The 21,283-nt window shown below is 40.5% G+C and overlaps 2 protein-coding genes across 5 annotated transcripts in view; one reads left to right on the forward strand and one right to left on the reverse strand.

Annotated features, from left to right (window-relative positions):
- Nucleotides 1–6,988, forward strand: part of LOC131893130 (double-stranded RNA-specific editase 1-like) — a 46,237-nt gene extending 39,249 nt beyond the window's left edge. For 2 of the 4 annotated variants that reach the window (XM_059243076.1, XM_059243079.1), the window contains 3 exons: nt 2,096–2,336; nt 6,273–6,583; nt 6,665–6,988. In XM_059243076.1, coding sequence (XP_059099059.1) covers nt 2,096–2,336; nt 6,273–6,583; nt 6,665–6,913 — 801 coding nt within the window. In that variant the 3' untranslated portion in view covers nt 6,914–6,988. Of the gene's footprint in view, nt 1–2,095; nt 2,337–6,272; nt 6,584–6,664 lie in introns of those variants that run through there. The other 2 variants (XM_059243078.1, XM_059243080.1) reach the window with 2 other exon arrangements.
- Nucleotides 6,989–11,344: 4,356 nt separating this feature from the next.
- On the reverse strand, nt 11,345–14,783 carry LOC131893126 (uncharacterized). The gene has a single exon (XM_059243073.1). The coding sequence runs from the start codon at nt 13,855–13,857 to the stop codon at nt 11,389–11,391; it is 2,469 nt and encodes an 822-aa protein (XP_059099056.1). The 5' UTR covers nt 13,858–14,783; the 3' UTR covers nt 11,345–11,388.
- Between the last annotated feature and the right edge of the window lie 6,500 nt (nt 14,784–21,283).

Consider the following 21,283-nt stretch of genomic DNA (forward strand, 5'->3'; position numbering starts at 1 on the left):
TGCCTTGGATCCTAATCTCATGGAGCCTGTTAACTAAAAGGCCATGATCTACCTTGTCAAAGGCCTTGGCAAAGTCGAGGTAAACTACATGGACTGATTCATGGCTCTCCAGTCCCTCAATAACCTGCTCTATATGTTCAATCAGTTGGGTAACTGTGCTAAAATGTGCTCTGAATCCATGCTGTCTAGGAGGAAGGACTTCATGGATATCAAGAAATTAAACAAGTCTGAACGTCATGATCTTCTCAAACACCTTCGCAATATTCGAAGTGAGAGAAATCGGGCTATAGTTACTGGGGAGTGACCTATCTCCCCCTTTGAAAATTGGAACAATATGAACTAGCTTCAGAGAAGAGGGGAACTTGCCCAGATCCAAGATGCAACGCATCAAGTACAAGAAAATAGGAGCAAGAACCAGTGAGCATCTCATCAGAAACTGAGATGTCGCACCATCAGGGCAAGGAGAGCTCGAGGGTTTCAGGTCGCTGATGGGCTCTAAAGCATCTTGATCTGTGACCCCAAGATCATCTAAGCGCTCAACTTGACAAGCCTTGCCAGTCCCAACAAACTCATCAATAGAGCAATGGACTGTTGCTCCTAAACTCAGTGGAGTTGAAAACACACTAGAGAACTGATCTCCAAGTATGTTGGCCATAGTCACTACATTGTCAATGGCTTCCCCATCGACCTCAAAAGGCCCAACAGAGTGTTTCATTTTTCTCTTAGAGTTTGCATAAGAGAAAACGCCTTTGGATTCGACCTCACCTCTTGAACAACTCTACTTTCCTTGTTCAACTGATCGGTCTCAGTGGAGGCTTTTATTCTACCTTGGATTAAATCCAACTTTCTTTCCAGGCTAGCCACAACTACCGAATTCAAAGTGCTGTGGAGCCTTTTTGCTAATTTGCAAGTCCTTTTAAACAATTGCGTCCTATACTTCGGAATTTTAGACTCTGCCCCGCCTTGCCAACACATTCAGAGATTGCTAGAGTGGAACAGACGTCCTCAAAAACTAGAATCATTTTGTCCAAGGCTACGTCTATGGACGATTCCTTTTTAAGTATTGAAATGAGATCAAGCTCCCCTAACCTTCCTATAATCAACGGCCAATGTTCATCTTTGAACTTGAACTTAGCCAGACCGACCTTTTTGTCCGGTCTTACTCTAGAGCATGTCGGCTTTTGAGTAATGGTCGACCCTATCTCAAGAACTGGTCGTACTGGATCAGATCAGTTGGCCACACCAATATGCTGGGAGAGATTAAGCAAGATTGCAAACTTCTCCACCTTTTCGAACGACTGGGATGTCGATTTCGAAATGGAAATATACCCATCAGGACCATCTTTCAACTCTACAACGCTAGCCAGAAAATTGAAGTCCCCTACGAAGAAATTCTTGAACCAAATTGCCAATTTTTCAAATTGAAATCAGCCAATACTAGCTCCTCATCTAAGACCCTTGGTCAAAGCCAATTTTCTTTTATGGAAATGGGTGAGATTTGCCTAGCCTTCTCTGTTTTTGGAAAATTTCCCCTTTTCTTGGAAAAATCTCCTCTTTAAAAAGCTCCTTTGTTGACGAATTCTGAATTATTTTTAGTTCGATGCTTTTCTCTCCAGTTTACCGAGGAGCAACCCTACGCTAGAACGTTTCAGAGGTTTTGTTTCCATGATGCTTGCTTCGGTTTTCTTTTTGCTTTCTGGCTTAGTACATACAACCTGACACATAAATTCTTTCCGGTCACCATTTGCAATGTTGTACAACTGGAAAATTAAGTGCAATTCATATCATTGAACTTTGGATAGTCCATTTTACTGTAGATCTTGTGTTCCTGCGACTAGAAATACATTTAACATCCTCATCTTAAACTTCTTGGTATATGATATGAGAAGGATTCCGCCCCCAAAAAACATGTTTTTGAATTGTAGTTTTCTTGACTCCTTTCAGGCAACTTATTCTTTTCATTAGATAATAAAGTCATTGTACGTGCTTTAATTTTCCAATTTTTGTCTCCAAAGACCTCTTTCATTCACCAACATGTTTGCCGATATTTTTTGTAGGTAAGTATGTATGATAAATGACTATTCATTCTTTTCAGAGAAATGTACGTTTTCATTTATTCATTAACACCGCGCCGTGTGGAGATGCACGGATATTTTCGCCACATGAGAAAGAAGACCATCAAAGTTTTGACAAACACCCCAATCGCAAAGCTCGTGGTCAGTTACGATCCAAAATAGAATCAGGAGAAGGCACCATCCCTGTTCAAACTTCAAAAAGCATACAAACATGGGATGGAGTACTTCAAGGTGCAAGGCTCTTGACTATGTCTTGCTCGGGTGAGATTTTCAATAATGATATGGAGTGAAATGTCTCCCTGGCACACATTTGGGTAGCCATTAATTTAAGTACCACAAAATTATAACGACATTCTGGTTTGCGGGATTACTAGACTGTCAAAAGAAACTCGATAACCTGAAGAGAGCACATTAGGTAATAGTTCATTTATGCAAGTTTTTTCCAAATTAAGGAAATGAAAATTCTCAGGGTATCCAATTTTACCGACCTTTGTTTGGGGAGAGCAAGTGTTATCAAAATTATTGAATGATTCAATATGCATTAGACAGTGATTTATTGGATAGAATTTGTTAGTTTCTAGCATCAGCCACAAATCAAGTGGAAGCATTATGAATTGATTTTTTATATCGTTATCATAAACCTTCATACACAGTTTTGTTTTTTTACTAAATGAATTTATGTGTCATAAGTCGGCTTCGGAAAAGGGTAGGAAAAATTAGCAAGACAGATAACTGCAAGGTAGAAAAATTTGCCAAAAAAGGTTGCAAAGTCAGCCATGAAAAAATAAAAACCCGGAAAATTTAGTGAAAAATGTAAAAACCTAGGTTCTTTCCTAGGTCTAGTCGTAAGATCAGATTAGGTGTATTAAGTTCAGGTTTGAAAACATGGAACTGCTAAAAAGGTACTCTCTACATTTGTTATTTGGAAATAATTTGTTTATAGGAGTGAGTTGTGTACCATAGCCATATCTTCATTACTTGGAAACCTTAAAAGTGACTTGACTCCTGCCCAATCGTGCTCCTGCCAAACTGTTGAAAGCGTGTGTGTGTCCGTGCCTAACTAGTTTTAGATCAAACTGTATTTCAAAATGCTGAATGAATCATGGAAGGACACAAGAGAGCTCGGGCAGGGCTTTGTTTAGTATGCCTAGACAAAAGCTCACTCCTTTTCACCAATGCAAAGTTTGAGGGTCGGTAGGGAATTACCTCGTGCAAGACTATTCCGTGGACGATTACGGCTTGCCCAATGATCTTTGCGGCAACTGCTTGCAGAAGCTCCTAGCCTATGGAAAACTGGACTTCGCCCGTGTTCTACCGGAGTTATCTGCGGAAGAGTATTCCGCCATTGCTAGGTTACGACCTTCTCCAGGCAATACGAAATGCAATTGATTCATTTGCTCAACTAACCAAAGTATGGGCATTGGATCGTTGAAAAAGCGGAAGAAAAGACGCGGGAGGCCACGAAGCAAAGTAACTATGTTGAGTAATGGCCAATCCCATCATCATCCTCCAGAGCGAGGTGTGTTTTGTTTGCAGTGTTTTGCCATGATCTATCAAGGCTGTCACCATCCATGCACACCTGTTAGCACTTTGGAAAATGTCAGAAACATCATTCCTCAATGTACTTTGGAGTTATTGGCAACAGAATCATTAACTGAAAAGAAGGGTCAAAATCTTCCCTTGACCTTGGCCACCCGCAAGTTATTTGCCTCTGGATTGTGCGTACAAAGACATTGTGAAGAAAAGTGAAAATATTGTCCCTCTCAAAGCTTTGAAGCTAGCCAAAATTGTGGCGGGTGTCAGTAGTAATGGGTAAAAGTTTGTTTGCGAGATCCAAGGTTCAGTTCCCGTGGAGTCCGACTTCAAGGAGGCACTAACCTTGGCCAACAGGGCATTCGCCATGTGGTTTAACGTTGTGTAAGAGCCATCTCCATTGGATGGAACTCAATTTCCAATGATTGTCTTCTGCCATGATTCACTGTGATTTTTCAAATCCATCCTCGACGAACGTGGTTCTGAATGCGAGGACGTCTTTTTGAGGCTCTCCATTGACGAAGGACGTGGATTTCTCAAGGTGATTGACATAAACTTGTGGGTGGAGCTGACCCATAAGGAGTTGGATGGACTTGATAACTGATTGTATTTGTGACTAGTGGGGTTTACATACATGACAAGAATACATAGACATTGAATGAGCATGAGCATGGACAATGCTCAATCCATAACTTCTCCCTTAACGGCAAGGGGGAGGGGATCATCCGAAGATTCACGGGCCATCCAGGGAACACGTCAGGTCACGAAGTCGCCCCACCATTGGGGTCACAAAGTCGCCCCACCATCGGGTTCACGAAGTCGCCCTACCATCGGGGTCACGAAGTCTCCCCACCATCAGGGTCACGATGTCGCCCCTCCATCGGGGTCACAAGATCGCCCCTCCAGCGGGGTCACGATGTCGCCCCAAGGCTCTTGCCAGCTGCATGGCCCTCTTCCAATCACGCTCAATCCCACATGGGGAGAATGACACACCTCAATCCTCTCCAACCAGGAGAGCACCACACTTAATCCTCTCCAACGAGGAGATCAACACACTTGATCCTCTCCAACCAGGAGAGCAACACACTTGATCCTCTCCAACCAGGAGAGCAACACACTTGATCCTCTCCGACGAGGAGAGCGACAGAGGGCAACATTCGGTCAACCGGCTGCGCCATGTCATAAACTTGTGGGTGGAGTTGACCCACAGGTGTTAGTCATTCCACAAGCTCAACTGCAATAATTTTGTGTACATTCCTACCCTTAATGAGTGCGTTCGCAAATTTTGAATGGCTTGGAAGGAGAGTGGCATGACCTTGACAACCAAAGTGCATCTCATTCTGGATCACTTGATTCCATTTGTTAAGTCTAGAGGTGGCAGGAATATGTCATTGTACGCTAAGCAGGTACATGAGGGTCTCCACGCCGAGTATATCAAGATCTGGGCCAGGTATCTTGTAAAAGAAACATCCAATCCCATATATTTCCGTCGTTTCCTCGCCAGATTGAATTATTTCCATAGTGGCCTCACCGGATGAAGAGGTCTTCTTTTTTCATGAATTATTTCACTCCAGAATCATCATACACGTACATTTCATCCATTAAATAAATTGAAAACCTTTGTCTTTTTTCAATCAATTTAGTATTTAGGTTTTATGGCGGCCCAAACCCCTTCTTGTTTGATGACTTTAAGTCAAAGGAGGACATCAAGTTCAAGACACATCTGGCCCTGAAGCTCAATTTCATCGTACTTAGGAATTCGGTCGTTATCTTTTTAACGGCTGTTGTGGCTTTTTTCTTATCCTGCAGTTAACAATCGTCAAAGGTGTAACTTGTATCATGACTAGGTGCAAATCTACAGGATTTGCCAAGTGTTTGTTGATGGTTAAACAATCTTATTTGTGTTTTTTGAAAGCATTATGATTCCAAAACATAGCTCCCAACAAAATAACTCTATCAATTTACTTCATTGTTCAATAAGTGTTTATGTCGATGTCTTCAATAATCTAAACTTGATGTAGCCAACTAAGCTTCGCAGGTGTATTCTTAAGCACGGTAGATGTTTCTTAGGGGGTCTAACAATGTTTATGACAACAATGAATGGCTGATTATTTAGACTTTCATCAATGAAACAAAAACCCTCATCAAATGCATTGAACACATAAAATTGTTGAGATCGAACATGAAGGATTACTGAAAGTTAAACTTGCCAAAAGTGCCAAACCTGGTGGACATGAATGTTAAACTTGCCAAAAGTGCCAAAGCTGGTGGACATTACAGAATTATGGAGGATTGATAAAGAATTGTTTTGATTTGATAGTGAAAACATTTAATTTAATTCGTTCTTGCTTATCCTTGCCAATTCCACATGGTTGTGCAATAACAGCAGCAAATGAAATGATCCACAGATTTGTAAGCCAAGAAATATGAAAGATAAAAAAGTTGGTTCCTTTTTTGACAACGCTTCTCTCCCAAAAGAAACATGTTAATTAGACAAAACTTTTCAGCTCATTATTTTTGGAAAAACTTGCATTAATGTGCTCTCTTCAAGTTCTAGAGTTCCTTTTGACAGCCTAGTAATCCCGTAAACCACAATGTGGTTCTAATTTTGTGGTACTTTATTTGATGGCTACCCAAATTTGTGCATATATTGTATTCTTTCAGACAAAATTGCGCGTTGGAACGTGTTGGGTGTACAAGGAGCGCTGATATCGATATTTACAGGACCCATTTATTTTCATTCCGTGGTTTTGGGGTCGCTGTTTCATCCACAGCATTTACACAGAGCATTGGTCGGAAGAATTCAAAAACAATTGGTTGGTTTACCTCCACCGTATCGATTACATAATCCGAAAATGAATCTGCTCTCTTCCACTGAGAGTAGGCAAGCTGGAAGGGCGCCAAATTATTCCATGAACTGGACCATTGGCTCAAAAGAGCCTGAAATTGTTGACGCCATGAAGGGGACTGTACAAGTAACTACAATATGAATGAGACCTACGAGTACCTTATGGCGAACGTCTCTAAAACATCGATAGTGTCTCTTTCATTTTTAGGAGTCTGCACTTCCATCTCGATTGAGCAAAATGTCTTTATTCAAAAGATGGCAGTCAGTGTGGAAGGAACATCACAAGGCCAGTCAGTCGTCAAATCTTAATGAGTCGGTGGAACATTACAGATCGGCAAAGAACTTGGCAATACAATATCAGAATGCTAAGCGCCAATTATTACAAGCATTTGTCAAGGCAGAATTGGGATGTTGGGTCCAAAAGCCAGTAGAACAAGACGATTTTCGATTAAAATGACTCTTCATGCTTGACAATGTCAATGAATGTGTCTAAAACAAGCGATAAAACCTAATAAAACTCAAATTCCAAACAGCTCTTGAAGTTGAATGGCTATTATTGCTATAATATCGACTGTATAACCAGGACTGTTAGAATAAATGCAAGCAACACAAAGGACAAAAGCTGAAAAAAATGTAGACATTTCTTGCTTTGTCTGCTTTTTTTAAAAGAATCGTAAGCAAACCTATTATAGAGTAAAAATTGGAGTCAGGTAACAATTAAAAAACATCTTCTATTTGATCTTTTAGCCATATACAGAAACAATTTGATTTTGAAAGCTGTAGAAATGCGATTCGGAGAGGTTGTGCACGAAATAATCAAGCCGGTGAGAAAAAAGGTCATTTTGTTGCGAACTTCCTTACCGCTGCTAGGATTGGAATCCCAGCAGTTTAAGACGAGAAATTTATTCATTTTACTTAACTTTTATTTATATATATTATTAGATCAACCAACGAATTAGATTTAGCTGATCTGGCTAAACGCCTACATACGCCGTACGAATATTTGAAGGCCTGCTGTGCACGTGTAGTGTTTGTAGTTTTCGTGGTGTTTGTGTGTGGGTAAATGAATAGGAATTGCCATCCATTCACTCAATTAGGTTTGGTTTTTCACGGCTCCTTGGTAAGACGTAATTACTTTAAAACCTAATACCTTTAAAACTTTATTTATGTTTAGCTTTAGCAGTTTCTCTCTGATTTGAAGTGTAGTATCTCTAGTTCCAAATCGTTATGTGTAGTTTTTTAGTTTAATTGTATTGGTTCTTGGCAATTACAATTTATTGTTCATTAGTGTATTGATTTCATTTTGCGTTAGATCAGTTTGTTGAGTTTATTTCTGTGTGTTTGTGTTGTTTTCCTAGTTTACATTTGTTCTTGATTTCTTGCTTTTCTCTGTCCCTTACTTCTTGTTTACTATCTCCATCTTAGATTTGTGTGCTTAGTTTGAGGTGAGGTAGTTTATTCCTATCTTGCTTCGTTGTCCTGCATCTCAGGACAAGATTGCAAAGCCTTTTAATTTTCTCCTTTTTCTTGGTCTCTTGATTTTGCTGCTCTTTGATAGTTCCTATGCATTTATGATGGAAGCTATTTGTGGAAAAGTCAACAAAGAGGTTGGACAATGTTTGGACTTGGTCTTAGTAGGGAAGGATCCTTCCGTCGTCAATAAGCCCTTTATTTTAGAGGCTTTAGCTGCTAGGGTCAATGAAACCAGGGTGCTGCTTGAACAACAGGCTCATCCAGTAGTTGAGAAGTCGACTGATTTGACCAATGTAGAGGTTGAAATAGTACCTCCTCTGTCTGTCCTGTTTACCGGAAGCAGCCTTGTCCTGATGAAGGAAAAGGCTGTCAGTTTGACCACCCTAAATGGTGTCAAAACTTCTCAAGTTCGGCCTTGAGAAGTGCAATAGCAAGAAGGGATGTTCAAAGGTAGATTGTCCTTTTTTCACCCGTAAATGTGCGGTCAGTTCATAAGACTTAAGACGTGCACTAATGTACGGTGTACCTCCGTCCACGTAGAAGGGGCGTAAAGAAAGGCGAGAAATAGGATAGCTCAAATTCGTAGTTTTAGAGCTGACCCTATTCCTAAACCTAATCCCATCCCACCCCCTTCCTTAACCCATTTAGCTTCCTCCCTCCCTCTCCTCCTACCTAGCATCTTAGAGTGGGAGGCTAGTCCCGATGGGTATATTCTCATTACGGAATCGACATCTCAGTCGTTCGAAAAGCTGGAGGAGTTTGCGATCTTGCATGATGATCAAAGATGCAGGACGTTAATGAAGGAGCCCGAGAAAGAAGAGAAGTGGATTTCATTGTTCGAACTAGCCTAGATTCTCGAGGGCTTAAAGGTGCTCTCAAAACGCACATTAAGCCTCCACGGTCACTACAATTGACCCTAAATCCTGGGTTGGAACAAAGCACATGCATGCTTTTGAAAACCTACAGTATCAGATACTTTTCGTACCTTCTCTGAATACTGTACAATCACAACCTTTCTAACCTATCCCAATACGAGAGCTCTCTCATATCCTCATTATTCCTTTAAACCAATCAAAAGCAAAAGTCCAGAAAGGGGTAAATTAGTGGAGATATTGTATCATAATTTGTTTAAGATTTTAATTTTTTCAAGGGAAAGGTGGAAAATGGGTCAAAACTGCGAAAACCCAAAAAATACAAATGAGCCAGAACATGCAAAATTTGGTAAAAATTGAAAAATGCATTTGCATGCTGGAATAGCCCTGTGTACATCATCCGTTCTGGAGACTCATTTCGCAGATTTTTATGTTATCAAAATAAAACACTTTCTCCATTTTCTAGATTATAAGATTCATAACTACAGTACGCCCAAAAGCTTTTGGTTACAGCACTAAAGTATCCCGTAAAACATGTCATTACTATAATTTTACTGATGTGTTGATGTGGAAAATGAATCCAAAATCAGTTGTAGGTACTTTGAATAATCTCAAAATTGGCCAAGAATCTTGCAAGAAGTTTTCTCAATCAACATTGAAAAATTTCACTTCGTATATTTGTTAACATTTTGTGCACCCTACTATTTAAAATAAATGAAACAACTTCCCACTTTTTTACCTAAGAAAATACTGCCAAGTTTTATGGTTACCATTCTCCATGGGAATTGGTGCTTATTCGTCGCTAATGTTTTTGGCAAGTGGGCCCTCTGGCATGTTCTGGCATGACGTAGTAATTCGGGCATGCTCCGAATTCAGGTACCTGGCATCACTGACGGAGACTCTGTACTTCTTTGTGTTTTTCGTGCTTAACTCTAAAATATCTATATTTACTCTATGTTAACGGCATTCATCGATTTATAACTTTGATTCTATGAACTTTGTTTAAAAAAAGGAAACTCTGGGAAAGCTGCTACGTGACTTGCTGCGATAACCAGGAGGAAGGATAGAGGATGTACCAAAAGTGAAACACAGTTAAAAAGGCAGTATAATAAGAAGTTAGCTCATATCTTAGACCTAGACACCGGACTTTTGACGCACCTAACCTTTCGGTTGCAAGGGCCCAATTCTCTGAGGCTACTTCCCTCAAACAAGGCCAAGAGGTGAATAAAATCCTACCCACCTCTGGACGCATGCCAATGCCATCTGTTGTCAATAACGAAGTAGTTCTTCCTGAGTTACGTTTCGTAAAGTATTGCCAAAATCAAACATCAATCTAAAAGAAGTTTTGATTAATTTGATTCAAAAGTATTTAATGCAATAATTGGCTTATCTGCATATTTCTTTTATTATCTCATTTAGCTTTTTCGTTGCATATTTTGAATCTTTTGGGTGATAGAGTACTTTAAATAAACCATGCTGTTATCAGTACATATTATTTCTTGGGAGATCATCGGGGTACTTTTCAATACTGAAGAGGTACAAAAAAACAATTTACCATATTTAAAACACGTTTTAACGTTTCAAGAACAGAATTGCAAAGGTCAAAGAGTTAATAGCAGGAAAAATAGTCCATAAACAGCTTTTTCAGGGCTAGGAAAAATCTCGGTGCATGTGTAAGTAATAATGTGGCATTTTATAACGATGCCATGACAGATGAACAATTTCTTTCAAAGACAAATGACCCGAAACTGAAATTTAATCACTTATGTCCCAAAAGTTCAAGTGATCTCCCAGAAATTGTGGTGACAAGCTCTTCTTTTTTGGCGTCAATAGGGCCCTTATGGAACCTCGAGATTTGATCTCAAGGCAGGGATGCCCCTTGCTGAGATTGGGTGCGTAAAGAGCATCCTCTAGGGCCTGGCTTCATCATTGAAGTGTGACCCTCAGTTGTAAAAGTAAAGACATCATTGTTTTAACTTGGATTTTCAATAGCTCTTTCTGCTAGTGCCAGTCATCGAAGACTGCTCAAACGGCCCGTGACACTCTTTTTGCCGCTGACTGAAGGAAAATAATTTAAAACCTGAAACCCCTCTAAACCATTTCTTAGTGTGGAGTAACTTTTGAAGGGAGCTATGCTTAACAATTGATGTCAATAAGATCTGATGGAAATATCGAAAATCAAACTCTGAACTCTGAAAAGCTGCAAAATAAAATGCAGAGTTTTGCCATTTCGATCCTTCTTTAAAAAATCTTGCATATTTTATGTATATATTTTGGGAAAAAGTATTGCATATTTCCCCGTATCTAGTTATTACTTTTGAGAATAACATCGCATTATGTTTGAGCTTTAATTTTGTAACGGAGATAAACCTTGAAAGAGAAGCTTGAAATAAGGGTGAAAGGGATAGCGACCCGGCTGCGGCAAGTTTTTTTGCGAGGTTTTATTTGTTTGGATGTATCAACAGATAAACCACCAAAGGTTTTTGCTCCTCTAACATTAGAACTTGTTATGGAACTTGAAACAGCGATTCCAAGACGTGACCGACTGTAGTCAATTATGTTTTCATTTCATTAAACAAGTTTTACATCATCTACGCAGATTATTGGAATATTCATCTTTTTCATTCCAACTTCGGTAAGCCGGCAACAATCGTTTACTGGTATCAAAATTGGATCCAGATGATCGATCTGAACTCGAGGTACGCTGCCGCCTGAGTGTTATTGGCGACTGCCAATTCCAACCACTAAAAGATCTCCAATTCGGAAAATAACTCCTCCCCTGTCGTTCAGGTTGATAATTACTTTCTAGCACTTGTGAGGTAGTAGTTGGACGCCTTTGTTCGGGAACTGGTCCTCTAGTTTGTTTCCGTTCGACGGGTTGCTCGGAGGATACGACATTTTGAATTCCAGTGCGGTACTCGTGAAATAAATGGGATGAATTGGGAGACCTCTCTGACCTTGTGGCAGCACCAGAGCTGGGGTATGTAAATTCGAGCTTCGAATCGGCCGAGTTTTGAATGTTTCTCAAATACTTGCGACTGGCCGAGCCAATCCCCATCCCGCTCGAGTCTTGAGGACCTTGGCTGGGTCCAATATTGGTGCTGGCAGCAAACTCTCGGTAAGATTGGCTTGGCCTTTCATAGTTTATTGAACCACTCAACTGAGAGTTCATGTGACTGAAACCACCCCCCATCGAAGGTCCCCGAGAAGTCAGGCTTGCCTGCGGCCTCGTCACTTTTTCATAAAGTCCCGGTTGAGAAAATGATTGAGGATCTTGTCCCTTGGGATGAGATTTGAAAACACCATCTGCATTACGGTCCGAAGCCGATGGTGTGACAGCCGAGGGCCTCCAAGAGCGAACCACCCGGGGGCTGGGTTGAGGCTTGAACACACTTCTTTCATTTGGCGTCTCCAATCCGCTGACACTACGACTAGCATTTTTCGAAAAACTTCGGTTTGGTTGCGCATCATAAGTTGCTTGACTTTTGAATTCATGTTCGTTTCTTCGATACCACGATCCAACATCCACAGATTCTACCTCATACTTCAAAATGAAAGGATGTTGGAGAAGCTTTTTGTACTTTGGCCGATCTCTGTAGTTTTTCATTAGACAATCTCGCACGAAGGAACAGAACTCGGGGGAAAAATCTTGATTTCGAGGTAGGAGGGGAGGATCGTCTTCGAGGACTTTTGTTAATAACTCAAAATCAGTTTTGCAATCACGGTAGGGAAAATGTCCTGTCGCCAATTCGACGAGCGTAATACCAAGGCTCCACACGTCTGCCCGAATATCATAATCTGGTTTACTAGGATTAGGAGGATTGATCCTCTCAGGAGCCATATATGCAGCGCAACCCGCGCTCCGGGTTTTGGCTTTGGAGTCTACCAAACGTCCGGAGATCCCAAAATCACACAACTTGATTCGACCATTGGAATCAAGTAGAATATTAGATGGTTTTACATCACGGTGGATAACTCGGTGCGTTTCTTTCAAATAATTCAAAGCTTTCAGAGTAGAAACTGCCACTTTCCCACAAATGGGTTCTGGAATAGGTTGACGGAACTGTTTGATGAGTTTGTCAAAGCAGGTCGACATGAGCTCCATGCAAATCCAAACCTCTGAATCCGTAATGAAACAGCCCAAACATAGCACTATTTGTTCGCAATCATTTGATTTCAGAACCACATCTAAATCCATGATGATGCGCTTATTTTCATCGCTGTTGCCAGTTCTGCGCATTTGTTTGACAGCGAGGATTTGGCCCGAAGGTTTATGGCGCATTTTCACAACATGCCCGCAGGTGCCATTGCCCAGATCACCAACTAACTCCAGGTCATCGAGTTTGGTTGGGACTCGCTGATGTTTGACGCAAAGGATGCCTGTCTGACTCATGATCTCTTTCAGTTTTCTCTCCTGTTCTATCACGGAAGCTTCTGGCAAGTGACCCGATGAAAATAGATTCTTTTCACCAGGGGATGGGGTGCTTATGAATGTGAGAGACGAAGGGGGTCGCCGTTGTCCGATGGTCGTCGAGAACTTGATGGCATTCGGCTTGGAAAGGCTACTGACGGAAGAACGAATAGACGAAGACGAAAACGTTGGAGTTGAGGTGGCTGGGGTGTACGAACCACACACGACAGGACTGCTTCCAAGACCGGTTCCCGCCACCGAACTCATACTTAACGTGGGTCGAGTCCGATGAGTGTTACGGAATTCCCCCCAACGCTCAGGCCCCGGGGAACAAGGACTTGAATATTCAGGTATGTCGGATCGGTGGATGGGATAGCCGCTCCCTCCACCAGCGGCCCCAACACTGGCGCCCGTTGGGCCCCCCACCCCGGTGGCAGATCCACTGCCGCTCCCACTGCCAGTCCCCAGACCACCTGGTGTGCCTGCCATGCCTGTCACACCCCTAGGCCCAATGGGACTGCCCAAGGGACTGCCTATGGTACTGCTTCGAGAGGCAGGCGCCTCCAAGCAAGTTAAGACTCCCAATTTAGTGCGACACTCGTCCATCAAATGGCTCTCGCGGCGATGTTCTCCGTCCTGGTTCATGGCCCAATCCGCGGACCTGGGGATGGATCTAGGCTTGACGAGCACCAATTGCGCATCAAACAGAGTGATTCCAGCGCCCCATCCCCACTCCCAACCACCCAATGGGCAAAGGAAACCTGGAGCAAACCCAGAGGACGCGAGTAACGTGCTTGATAGGACGGATCCCAGCCAATCCCAGCCAATGCCAGTCAGTACTCTGGACTACGACGATCCACTATAGATATCGCTGAGAATCCGCCGTCACACACGAGTCTCACCCGTTCTAGAATGGTACGATCCGGGGCGGGCACATAGACAGACGGTCAGACAAATCAAACTAGATCGGTCGGTAGTGGATGCATTCATTGATTGGACCCACGTCCGTAAAACGAGAGCACTACTACGTACAACAAGAGAATCTTCAACATGGAGATAGAGGAGAGAGAAGTTTGGCTACTAAGAAGTGGCCAAGCTTTGATGATTTGAGGCCGGAGCAAGAGCTCGACTCTCAAGGGGACAGGCAGTGTGGTGCGGCCAAACACGAAGTCAGTCAATCAATCACTCGGTAGTTCATAAGTCAGTCAGTCAGTCAGCCAGTCAGTCAGCTCGACATTAGCCTGACCGTGATCGTGCCAAGTTGAAAACTTCGGGCCATGATGATGACCTTGTAATGATAGCTTCTCCGTCCGTCTTCAACTCGCTTCCTATCGGATTGCCTGCCCACTCTAGTGCTGTAGTGCTATAGTGCTATAGCTTTTGGCCATTAGCCGTTAACTGTTAGCTATTTATTGCTTGTTAGCTATTGGCTATTGGCTAGCTCACAGCTCACTCACTGTCTCACTCTTTTTTCTCCTCTCCAAGAGAACAGGGAGGGAGCCCAACAAAAATTTGCCTTTTTGACCAAGTATCCGTTGATAGCCGGGTTTTTAATTTGGGAATTGATAATTCAATCATCAAACTTCTTGGGGGAGAGAGAAAAAACATACTTTTCGTCTCAAAACCATCCAACCATGCGTTAAAGTTGAAGCCACTCAATAACACGGTCAGAAAATCGACCACAAGGCAAAATGAGTCGTAAGGAAGATGCAGGGCAACCACTTCCTTTTCTGGGTAAAGGGAATACACTTGTTAATGAAAAATTGACTTCTTTCTTTCATAAAACAACTAGGATCTTCCGATATATTTCGACAAACATTTTGTCAGGGTGGCTTAATCCTATCCAAGACACGTCAAGTCGTTCAAGAAGGATGTATCAGACTGGAAATTATGGCAGCCCTAATGGAGTCAAAATGAAACATTTCTTTTGGAAACGTGACCAAATCAGAAATGTCAAGAAAACATAAAATGCGGTTAACGGCAAAGCTTTCCGGTTTCTGGATAGAAGAAAAGAATTTGGTGACGTTCAAATTAGCATTTTATATTCCAGGCTCAATTCAGTATCCGGAACTTTCATTATCAGTTGTTGACTTAGGTAATGACTAGGGTGTAAATATTGTGTAAAAATAATGTTTGTTATTAAAGCCCACTACTCTTTTACACATTTGCACTTTCCCTCTTTATTTGGTCCTTTTTGCTGCTATTTTGCAATTTTTTGCAACTTTGGCCCAAAAACGGGTTTTTGGTAAAAATTAGCTCTTCCTTGGTAAAATAATGGGTCATATGACTTTTTTCTATCAAAGGTTGCTACAGAAATAAATTTGTAAAGAGCTGAATTGTGAACAATTGTGAACAGGGGTGCCTCAGAGCGGCAGGTACTAATTTGTTAGTAGATCAATTTTTCTGTAAAGCATAACTTGATTTACTGGGAAATCATTCCCAAGCATCAGCTAAAATAACCGTAAAAAAATTTCATTAAATTCTGAGAGCTAAAAGTAGTTCAACCCATCATTTTAATGAGCAACACACAATGCTCGAGAAATATGTGAAAGCAATGATGTCTTGGTGAGGTGAAATGAATCCCTTTTTCCAACCTTACTTTCAAAATAAGTAAACAGGGCAATGGTTTGGCTTTGGGGGGTCACTCGACCAAAAGTACTTACCTACCAAGTAACTGTCAAGAAAAAAACTATGAAAAACACAAGTTTCATGTGTGTCAATGGTGCAGATCTATTGTTAGAAAAAAAGAAAAAAGGAGGAGGAATAATTCTTTGATCTCATACCAATTACGGTAATTATAGTACGGTATGATACGAAAGGTATCTGATGAAAAAATCCAAAAGCATTTCCAAAAGCATTCATGGGCTTTGTCCCAACCAAGGATTTAGGGTGAGAGCACCTCCAAGCCCTCAAGAATCCAGACTAGTTCGAACAATGAAGTCCACTTCTCTTCTTTCTCGGGCTCCTTCATTGTTTAATTATCTTCCCCTCTAATATTGGTATGGAATACGTAGGCCTTGTTGATCCGGTTGCATCTTTCAAGTCAGACTTGGACAAATTTTTAGATATCTTTCCGGATCAACCCTAGATTTTCAAAGACTGGCTCGGTCTGCCAACTCAAATTCGTCGGTAAACGAAATATCATATAAAGATTGAAGGTAATAAATAGACGAATTATAACCTTTAACTTTAATAGTACTTGGGATTACATTCCCTGTAGCGGTTAGGAAAGCCCGTGAAAAAACAAAAAAAAAGTTCAAAGGGACTTTAACCTTTGGGACGTGTCCTTAAAATGTACCTTTTCAAGGACAAGTCAACTTAATGCAATGGCTTTTCCTTCTTTGTTTTGTCCCAACCCTGGATTTAGGGTGAGAGCACTTCCATGCCCTCAAGAATCCAGGCTGCTTCGAACAATGAAGTCCACTTTTCTTCTTTCTCGGGCTCCTTCATTGTTCAATTTGCTGCCCTCAAATATTTGTAGGGAGTATGTGGGTGCTGATCTAGCAACATTATTTAAGTAAGACTTGGACAGGTTTTTGATTAAGATTCCTGATCAACCCTATGTTCAATGACTAACCAACTCTAATTCGTTTGTCGATCAAATAATATGTGAAAATAAAAGTTGAGCAAAATAAGTTTCTCGTCTTGAATTGTTGGGAATTCCAATTCCAGTAGCGGTAAGGAAGTCTGCAAAAAAAATATAAAAATATATTCAGGTCAATTTTGTCCATAACTGAGACAAAACTTGGCTTTTAAAAAGTCACCTTTATGTTGGTATTACTTTTACCGGTAGATTACACTATGTCTTCTTTGTTGATTTTAGTTGCATTTTTTCACACATTTTTTGGCCTTTTTAATTTTTTGCTCCTTCTCTACCAATAGTCTTCTTACGCTGCACGAAATATGGTTTACGTTCTGCACTGCAGAAGGCGCTTTGTGAGTCAGCCTCTACCAAATAAAGGGCTGATTAAGCCGATTCCCATTCATTGAATTATAATGCGTTTGTGCTGATTGCTATTTCTATCACAATCTTATTCATAATTAGTGACCTGGGTCATATAATGTCCGGAAGAGAAATAATTAGTAACCCCGGTCACATATTACCAGTTTACGAAATTACAACAATTTGTTATTTTCTCGAAAAAGAAACCGTGATCCCATTACATTTTGAAATGGTGCAATTGAATGGACTTAAAAACTCCAAAATTTCTCATTATTCATTCTTCCTTTTCACCCTCCAGAATGACCTAGGATACTCTATGTTCTTTGAGCAATCTTTACAGAAATTGCTAGTTTTGGCTATTTTCATATTATGTTTCCTGAAGGAAGACGGAAGATCAGGGCTGAAAATTTTATTTGGCTTTAACATCAGGTGTTTGTGGTGTCAAATCTAATTATATTTGCATTGTATTTGCTGTGCATTTCTTCTCTTTCAAATTCCATCGGACTAAATTTTGTAATGGTTCCAAGTATTCAATAACCATTAGTTGAGACCAGGAAATATATCATTTTTCTGATCGGAAATACGGAAACAATATTTACTCCAGAAAATGGTAAAACTAATGATATTTATACTCGGTTAAGTACTTCAAAACGGGCTAAAAATTTGGAAAGTGGTTAAAACAATTAATTGAATACTGTCAAAAATCATCATTTTTGAAACGTTTTAAAACCGAAATCAACAAATCTGTTTCCTCGGGGTTGAATTTTCAAAAAAGCAAAAATCGCTGTTACAACATATGCTAAAATGTGCTCGGAAACCATGCTGGCTAGGAGGAAGGACCTCATGGATATCAAGAAATTCAACAATTTTGAACTTCATGATCTTCTCGAACACCTTGGCAATATTCGAAGTGAGAGAAATCGGGCTATAGTTACTGGGGAGTGACCTATCTCCCCCTTTGAAAATTGGAACGATATGAACTAGCTTCAGAGAAGAGAGGAACTTGCCCTGGTCCAAGATGCAACGCATCAAGTACAAGAAAATAGGAGCGAGAACCAGTGAGCATCTCATCAGAAACTGAGATGTCACACCATCAGGGCAAGGAGAGCTCGAGGGTTTCAGGTCGCTGATGGGCTCTAAAGCATCTTGATCTGTGACTACACGATCATCTAAACGCTCAACTTGACAAGCCTTGCCAATCTCAACAAACTCATCAATAGAGCAATGGGCTGGTGTTGCTCTCAAACTCTTTGGAGTTGAAAGCACACTAGAGAACTGATCTCCAAGCATGTTGGCCATAACCTCTACATTGTCTATGGCTTCCCCATCGACCTCAAAAGGCCCAACAGAGTGTTTCATTTTTCTTTTAGAGTTTGCATAAGAGAAAACGCCTTTGGATTCGACCTCACCACTTGAACAACTCTACTTTCCTTGTTCAACTGATCGGTCTCAGTGGAGGCCTTAATTCTACCTTGGATTAAATCCAACTTTCTTTAAAGGCTAGCCTCAACTACCGAATTCAAAGTGCTGTGGAGCCTTTTTGCTAATTTGCAAGTCCTTTTAAACAATTGCGTCCTATACTTCGGAATTTTAGACTCTGCCCCGCCTTGCCAACACATTCAGAGATTGCTAGAGTGGAACAGACGTCCTCAAAAACTAGAATCATTTTGTCCAAGGCTACGTCTATGGACGATTCCTTTTTTAGTATTGAAATGAGATCAAGCTCCCCTAACCTTCCTATAATCAACGGCCAATGTTCATCTTTGAACTTGAACTTAGCCAGACCGACCTTTTTGTCCGGTCTTACTCTAGAGCATGTCGGCTTTTGAGTAATGGTCGACCCCAACTCGAGAAAAAAAATGATTGTTTGAACAGAAATACACACGTTTGTAGAAAAATATCCAATACATTCCCCCTCAAAAAGGTTACTATATCCGAATACTGCATCTTGATGGTGGTTCTTTTAACCAAATAAATTTATAGCGCGAAAAAAAGAAGAAAAAAAATCGTTTATTTATTTTATCAAAATGCAATCAATCGTTGTAGAGAAATGATGAATTAATGGTGGTTCAAAGCGTAGTTAGGAGGAGGATTTTGTAAGTAATTTCAACACATTTACCCATTTACGAGAAACTCTCTTTTTCAGATCTTCCCAAAGTGTGTCTGTCTACTTTTAGCCTTGTTTGTTTGTTGTCTTTATCTGGCTTCAGGTGAAACTGAGAGGGACTAGCAAAACCTGTTTAACGAGTGGTTTGAGGCCTGGAACTGAGATCCACGGCTTTTCATCCTTTTGCTTATTTCACGATGTGTAATCTAAAAATGGTAAATAGCATCTATATCTTGAAATTATATTGTTTAAGTACACTTAACATTTTCGATCAAAATACGACAAATTTTGATATTGAAACGATAAACAGCGAAGATTGTGCAAAACATAATAATTTGTTATGAGTTATGACAAAAAGGTGAAATATATCATATCAGACGGCACACATATACATTCCTCCTGACAAATATCAAGGTGTGGGAAATGTCTTCTTGTCACTGATGTAGGACGCCTTTCAGACAATTATGTTGATTTCCACTTGAAAGTGGCAACCTAAGTGCCAAAATGTGTGGGGAAAATTATGTGTATTCTGTAAATTTTGTGCAAAAATACCTGTTAAAATGGCTTGAGAGCACGGTTTAACTTTGAGGATATTTCTGATATTGTTTTTAGAACCATTTGAAATTGAACCAAACTGTCCAAAATTTGTCGCAAATGCATTTTATAGACGCTAACTCGAAAATTGTGAAACGTTCACAAGGTACAGAGAAGTTTTGTCCATAGTTCGAACAGTTTTACTATCTTCTGACCTATTTGATTAATTAGCTCACATCATCTTCAATTGCGATGAATCCCCTGCATTTCCTGAGGGACGAGAGATGAAATGAATATGGAAATTTTCCATGAATTGAATCTTTTTAATCGATTTACCTTTTTCAATGCAGATTAGTTGCTTGAAGTAGCAGCTTATTGATGAGTCATCACCATTTTATGGTAGGTCATTGGCATACTTTTCAAAACAGTGAAGGCATGATAAACTAAAATACAACTCATGATATTAGTCCAAGAAGTTTCCTACGGTTTCGAAAAAACTTTTGCAAAAATAGGAAGGGTAAAATTAACGAAAATGAGCCGAAAACCAGCTTTTTAAGGCTTTGTAAAGTTATTTGTGTATGTTAATGAGTGAAAATGTGGCAATTTATAAAGAGTCAATGTTACATGAAAAGTTTCTTTCAAGAATGAATGATTGGCTTGGAACTGTAATTTAATCCCTTAACAAAGAGCTATTAAGCCCCAAAAGTTCCAGTGACGGACAAAAAATCGTCATGGCGTAATTTTTTTTCTTTGTTCAGACTCTTCTCTAAATGCATGATAATCGACAAGAAATAGGCCGTTGAAAATGGCGGTCGAGCTCAAACTCTGTCCTACGTTGACGTTGAAAAGAGTTTTTCTCGGGAAAACTTATCCGTGTGATTGTCGTCATAACTTGACGAAACAAAACTTACCTCAGATGATGATGATCTGACATTGTTTCTATAAAGGAAAACAAACAGGAAAATCATTCGAGCCGGAATTTCAACCTTTTCCTTTCCTTTTTAAACTCGTAATTCGCAGAAACATGCCACATTCAAAATGCTTGTTCATGACTGTATATTTTTGCACTTTTAGGTGATTAGGGGCCATCTGGGTTTAAGGTCGCCATCCGAGGCGAATATCCAATAGAAAAGGACGGGAGGAGGAGAAGTTAGAGAAGAACAAGTAGCTGGCGTCATTCTAAAGAGCAAAAAGTTATAAAACATGTTCAACCAACACGCAGTGCGCAATTATTTAATTTGTCATCTACATCAATTTGCCAGCTTGTTGAAACTAATAGTGTTCTTATATGGAGTCAAGGTATTGAGTGGCAGAACTAAAAAATGGCAGTTTTGACTTATTGAAAATTCAAGTGGATCACGGTGCGGGTTGGTTGTGATGTTTGTCGAGGTTCTCCCTCCACACAATCTCTCACAAAATGTCCGAAATCAGGGTGCTGGACTACCTCTTTACTTACTTGCATTTCCTTTCCTTCCCATGCCCAATAA

This window comes from Tigriopus californicus, chromosome 2 (assembly GCF_007210705.1).
Source record: "Tigriopus californicus strain San Diego chromosome 2, Tcal_SD_v2.1, whole genome shotgun sequence".
Classification (NCBI taxonomy): Eukaryota; Metazoa; Arthropoda; class Copepoda; order Harpacticoida; family Harpacticidae; genus Tigriopus; species Tigriopus californicus.

What these genes read in the sequence shown, in the direction of transcription:
- LOC131893126 (XM_059243073.1), bottom strand. Translation starts at nt 13,857, where the DNA reads ATGAACCAGGACGGAGAACATCGCCGCGAGAGCCATTTGATGGACGAG.